The sequence below is a fragment of the Petaurus breviceps genome, unplaced genomic scaffold (genome assembly GCF_028583685.1).
Source record: "Petaurus breviceps papuanus isolate PSGF00001 unplaced genomic scaffold, PetGlider_PUasm1.0 115, whole genome shotgun sequence".
Lineage (NCBI taxonomy): Eukaryota > Metazoa > Chordata > Mammalia > Diprotodontia > Petauridae > Petaurus > Petaurus breviceps.
The window spans coordinates 7,687,381-7,693,225 of NW_027185612.1; the positions used below are offsets into that span (position 1 = coordinate 7,687,381).

The following is a 5,845-nucleotide window of genomic DNA, read 5'->3' on the forward strand; positions in this document are numbered from 1 at the left end:
TCTTTTGTTGTTGTTCTTTTAAAATATGCATATAGCTATGGGGGAGGATATGTCTGTGCCTATGTAGGGAAGTTTTGAAGAGAGATTTGTGTAAGAGGACAGAGAAATGAGGAGGGGTGAGAGAAAGGCAGAAAGATAACTGCCCTTCAACCCCAGACCATAGAAGCTGCATTCACATGGACTTTCACATGGGATCAAATCAGGTGTGTGTATGTGTGTGTGTGTGTTGGGGGTGGGAAGTATGTGTGTGGGATGAATAGCTACTATTATTTTCCACATCTCTATCTAGATACTACCACCTTAGCCTGGGAAACTGAAAGGGAAGATGATTAACAAAACCAGGCCAAGCTTGAAAGCAATTCTCACTCCACCTTTCTTGTGTATTTGATTTTGAAAATTCAAGGGTGTCCAAGTAGGACTGCTTTCGCCATCCTTCCTTCCTCTCTTCCTCCTGCCCTCTCCCATCTTTAACTTGATTCAAAAAGAAATACAGTTTAATTTTGCTATTAGAAATACCAGTTTCCAAATATGAGACAGTCTGAGACCTCTGGTGTCTGTCTACTCAATCTCCTTCTCCCATGCCAATATTTATCCTTCCCTTCTCTTCCCTTCATCCTGTCCTCCCATTTCCATGGGGTGCAGAGTTTTCCCTTCCTGGAAAAGAGAGCTCCACCCAAGGTCAAAATTTGCCCTTATTCTTTGTGAAAACTGATTCATTATTAGGCACACTGTCCTAGACAGTTCACTGAAAGCCCTGTAATGGGGTCCCTGTGGCAGTGGAGGGGTAGAGGTTGGGATGGAAAAAGATGGGGAAGGGAAAAAGTGTTGAAAGAATGCTGGTCCTCCCTTGGATATTGAAAAAAAAATTACATTCCCCATCCCACCCCCAGCCTTTTCCTTTTCCAGCTTCATAAAACTTACTTGACCAAGCTCTAGGAAAATAGTCATACACTAAAGTTTATAAGCAAATGTTGAGCTCTATAAAATCTAGCATAAGGACACTTTATCTCCAAAAGCTCCTTTTCTGGCTCTTTTCTACCCTTATCTATCTTCTTGTATCCAAGATCTGGCCCAGAATTTTGACTACTTGTCACTAATCAAAAAGAAGTCCCTTTTTCTTTTCCTTCTCCTTGATGTCTTTTTCTGAGAGAGAGACAGAGACAGAGACAGAGAGACAGAGAGAAAATGTATTGTGTGTGTGTGTGTGCAACTTTATAGCCCCCTTAGTTGCAGTTAAGTTGCCCTACACCAAAATGTTTAAGGGAACAACTGACACCCCCCTCCCCAAAAGCATCCTATCATCACTAAATCAGAACCCTGTGAAGTTTGAGGGCACCAGAGTAACGGGAGAAGGACAGACTGGGCTGTAGTGAGCACGTGTAGATCACCTTCAGAACTGTCAAATGTCCCAGTCATGAGGTGTTTATCCTGGACTGAGAAGAGAGAAGTCAAGAAGGTAGCACCTGTAGAAAAGCTTGTTTTTCAGCAATTGGGAGGGAGACATTGAGAAAAAGGAACAGGGTTGAGGAAACACTTGGCTGTTCTGGGAGCTGGGAATTGGTCTGTGTTGTACCCCTACCCATCTTATGTGCCCCAGGAAAGACTCTTGGGAGGGAATTGCTATGGAACCATTGGATGTCTAGGCCTGGAAAGCTTAGGAGTCCACTGCTACCAGGGTCATTAAATGAAACAGTGAACTTGAGCGGATTGTGCCTCCCTAGGGGAAGCAAGAGGATTTAGTTAGAAGTAGGAAATGCCCTGGGTCCTCTTCTTTTCTATAGCTCTCTTCACTGGGGACCCACCACCCCTTTTTGCTCTTTGAAAAGAGGCTGTGAGCTCCTCAAGGCAGTCCCTCTCCCATTACCCTTAAGACCTCCTTCCTCTCTTAGCTACCCCACTCCCACCCCCTGCTTTCACTGGTCTCGGTTTCTGTCTCTGTCTCAAGATCTCTCTCCCCAACTCTCCTCTTTCTCGCCTCTCCCCTTTCCTCTTTTCATCTTCCGAAAAGGTTAGGAAAGAGCATGACTTTGATTCCTTCCACAACTCTCCACTTATGCAGCTTTTAGCTAAAGAGCCTTCCATTCGGGACCCCCTCCTCCTCTGGCCCTAATCCCTACTCCTCTCTACTCCCCCCACCCCAGTCACTCATTACTCCCCTTTTCACGCAGTCACCTCTCCCCTCACTGTCTCTTCACTCACCCAGTCCCCATACAAAACCAAACCGCACCCCTAGAGTTCATCTCTCCGAATTTATTTGCAAAGGGCTAGTTCGACTTTCGATGTTCGGGCTTGCTTTTGTTTCGCTTTTATTACCCCTTCAATTATTCAGCAATAGGGGATAGTTGGTCATTGGCTTCTCTCTCTCTCTCTCTCTTTTCCCTACTCCTACATCCCTTCACCTCCCTATCCCCGCCACCCTGGACCCCTTCTTCAGGTCCCAGGTCTCGAAAACCAAAGAAGAAGAATCCGAACAAAGAGGACAAGCGGCCGCGGACCGCCTTCACTGCGGAACAGCTGCAAAGACTGAAAGCGGAATTTCAGACAAACAGGTACTTGACCGAGCAGCGGAGGCAGAGCCTGGCCCAAGAGCTCAGCCTCAATGAGTCCCAGATCAAGATCTGGTTTCAGAACAAGAGGGCCAAGATAAAGAAGGCCACGGGCAACAAGAATACGCTGGCTGTTCATCTCATGGCGCAGGGACTGTACAACCACTCGACCACGGCGAAAGATGGCAAGTCGGACAGCGAGTAACGGAAGGAAGAGGGGGGCGGTGGGGAAGGGGGTGGCGTGGGGCGGGGAGGAGGAGAGCGGGGAGGGAGAGGGACCCGGGGAATCCAGTTTGCAGTCCAAGTTAAACAATGCAATAATTTAATAAAAAAAAAAAAAAAAGGGCCAGTGTAAAAAGATTATACCAGCATTAATAGTGAAGATATTGTGTATTCGGTATGATTCTGCAATATTCTATGTATATAATTTACAGGTGTTGTAAAATCTGAAATATCTGATTATAAAGTATTTTTTGAGTTTTTTGTGTTTATGGGATTTTAGATATTATCTTTATGACTTTTTTGGGGTGCTTAGGATTACATCTTTTTTTAAATTCCCTAAGCGCCATTAAGGGACATTAGACACTATTTTTTTTTAATTCAAAAGAAGAAAAAAAAGATTAAAACAACTTGCTAAAGTCCAAAGATTTTTATTGCTGCATTTCACACAACTGTGAACCGAATAAATAGCTCCTATTTGTTCTATGAGTTCTACACTTTCTTTGTGTTGGCTTTTGGGGTGGGGGACAAAAGCAGGAAAGGATACTCTCTAGGACCTAGTCTTCGTTCCCCGCCCCACCCCCTAGCGCCTGGGAAGTGGGGAGCTTTTCTAACTTTGTTCTTAACTGCTCCTTCTTTCGGGTTGGGTAGTCCCAGCTCAGGCCCCCCCCCCCCCCCCCCCGGCCCCCCCCCCCCCACCTCCGGTCCCCATCCCCCGTCCCCGGGTTTGTGGGTTCTAGGGTCCAGTGGTGCTAGGCAGAGAAGGGAGAAGATGGGAGTGTACCGATACAGCTTGGGGGTCTTTCCTTCCCAGTTTTCCTTTCTCAGGACTGTTTGGACTAGGTCCTGATATGTCTTGTGTGAATAGTCAACATCACGACTTCCGGGGCCATGCAGTGGGAAGTTAGGGGAATGGGAGAGAGAAAGAAAAAAATATATAGCATCCTCCTTCTCCTTTCACTCTGTTCAACGTGGATACTCTCCCTCTCTCTCTGCTCTTCAACTGTCTCTTGTTCTCTTCTCTCCACACACCCCTTTTTCTGAGGCCCTGGTCCTTATTATGTTCGTGTTTTCTCATCTCTCAATCTCTCATTTCTCATCTCTCTCTCAATCCCCCCCTTTCTCTCCGTCTCTGTGTCTGTCTGCCTTTCTTTCTCACACAGATATCACACATCACACACTCACACAAGCTGCTAGTTCCCCAGATTAGCTCCCATACAGTTTGGAAGATCAGATTTTTTCCCCCTGCTCTGCTCACCATCTGCTGAGCTCTGGGTCTATTTTCTGTTGAGTAACGATAAGTTCATGGCTAGTACTTCTAGGCTGTGTGTATGTAGGTATGGGGGGTAGCCAAGGTTAGTGATCTAGGGAGCTTCTGGGGTGGAAGTTTTCTTCTGGCTCACTCCCCACTTTCACACTCACACACAGGTCTTTCCCTGCCTCTTCCAGCTCCAAGGCCTGGTTGTTCTACCCTGGGCTAAAAGCACCACCCCTGACGCCTTTGGGATCCAGGAATTCCTATGCCAGGTTTTCCCGGCTCTCAACTAGATAGGGCCCCAAAAGCAAACATTGCCCACTCCACCCTGCAGGCTCCAGAACAGGTAGTTAGTATTTTAATTTAAGCAAACAAAATTCTAGTAGCTTCCTTTTGCTATGGAGTGTATTTTCCCCGCCATAAATACATATATAAATAAGATATGTCAATCCAAAGTTTGGAAAGTGCAACTGTCTTGATTTTCAGGGGAACTTAACTGTAGTACTCCACAGATCTATAGGAAAGTAAAGTCAGTGTAAATAATCATTCCTTGTCGCTTTTTTTTTGGGGGGGGGACACTTCTAGCTAAAACGTACATTTTCTTCTGATCTGAAGATGTGATATAATGTAATAAATATATCCCTTATCCCATCAATTTTTAATATATTATATATATATACACACATTATATGTATATTTTGACACTGTCTTCTGTTTGGTATGAGGGGAAAGAATTGTGTCCAAATGTCAACCTGTGGAACCCAGACAGGGGAGGTTGTATATGTGTGTGTATTGTTCAATGATTCAGGGTTGTATCCCTGATGATGGAGGGTTCTCTTAGATCTCTTTGCCTTAAACCTCTTTATTTCGCAGCTATAATAGACACACGTTGTACATATTAGTATAAAACTTAAAAGGAAAAAAAGGAAACTATAAAACAGAAGCTGTAACTTTAAATTCTGTGAATAATCATCTGCTGCTTAGGAGACAAGATGACATGCCTTTTTAGCAGGAAGCAAAGATTTTTTTTCTCAGTTTATAAAACATGTGCATTTTACAATTGCAGTATCAAATATTTATAATCTTATGAAAAATGAATGTTTCTATTTACAACTGTGGTATCAAGATTGTGAACATTCTCACTGCATTTTTGTGTGTTTAAATTCTTGAAGATTACATTAAATAAAAACACTTTATTATAAAATACACAGTGCGGCATGTGGAAGGACTTTAGTCCTTCTAAAGTGTATTTCTTAGTCTTGTGATCCGAGTGGGGGACCGGATGATCAATGTGGAGGTGTAAATAGATATCTATTGGTGCCATTGAAGTGTAGGGGGTGGATAATTTTGCAGCCAGACGTTTAATCAATTTCTTGAATAAGGAAGACACTTTTGACACCTCAAATGTGAACACAGAACAGCCAAAGTATTTTAAATCCCCATTCCTTTACCGGGAGGAAATTCTTAAAATAGGATATTACATTTTTTTTAAAGGATGTTTAATCCCACAGAGCTCAACAGGTCTCCTTTTTCAGCTTCAAAAGGAATCTTGTATGCATTTTTTTTTTTTAGACATTTGGGGGAAAGTGCCTGCAAACCAATTATTGTGTGTCTAGAGAGGCTGCTGCCTGGGCAGAAACAATCATTTTGTTGTTGTTGAGTTGATTTTTTTTTTTTTAGAGCAGATACTTTCGAAAAGACCTCTGAAAAATTCAAGGGAAATAAGCTGTTTCCTCTTGTTTGGGATTTTTGAGGGAGAAAAACATCAGTTGCTCTTTGTACTAAGTAGCCTGTTGGACTGAGGGAGAAGTGTACGCTGTCCCAT

The 5,845-nt window shown here is 43.6% G+C and overlaps 1 protein-coding gene across 3 annotated transcripts in view; it reads left to right on the forward strand.

Annotated features, from left to right (window-relative positions):
- Positions 1-3,469, forward strand: part of EN2 (engrailed homeobox 2) — a 6,112-nt gene extending 2,643 nt beyond the window's left edge. For all 3 annotated transcript variants that reach the window (XM_069085091.1, XM_069085087.1, XM_069085099.1), the window contains one exon: positions 2,435-3,469. In XM_069085091.1, coding sequence (XP_068941192.1) covers positions 2,435-2,751 — 317 coding nt within the window. In that variant the 3' untranslated portion in view covers positions 2,752-3,469. The remainder of the gene's footprint in view (positions 1-2,434) is intronic.
- Positions 3,470-5,845: the final 2,376 nt, after the last annotated feature.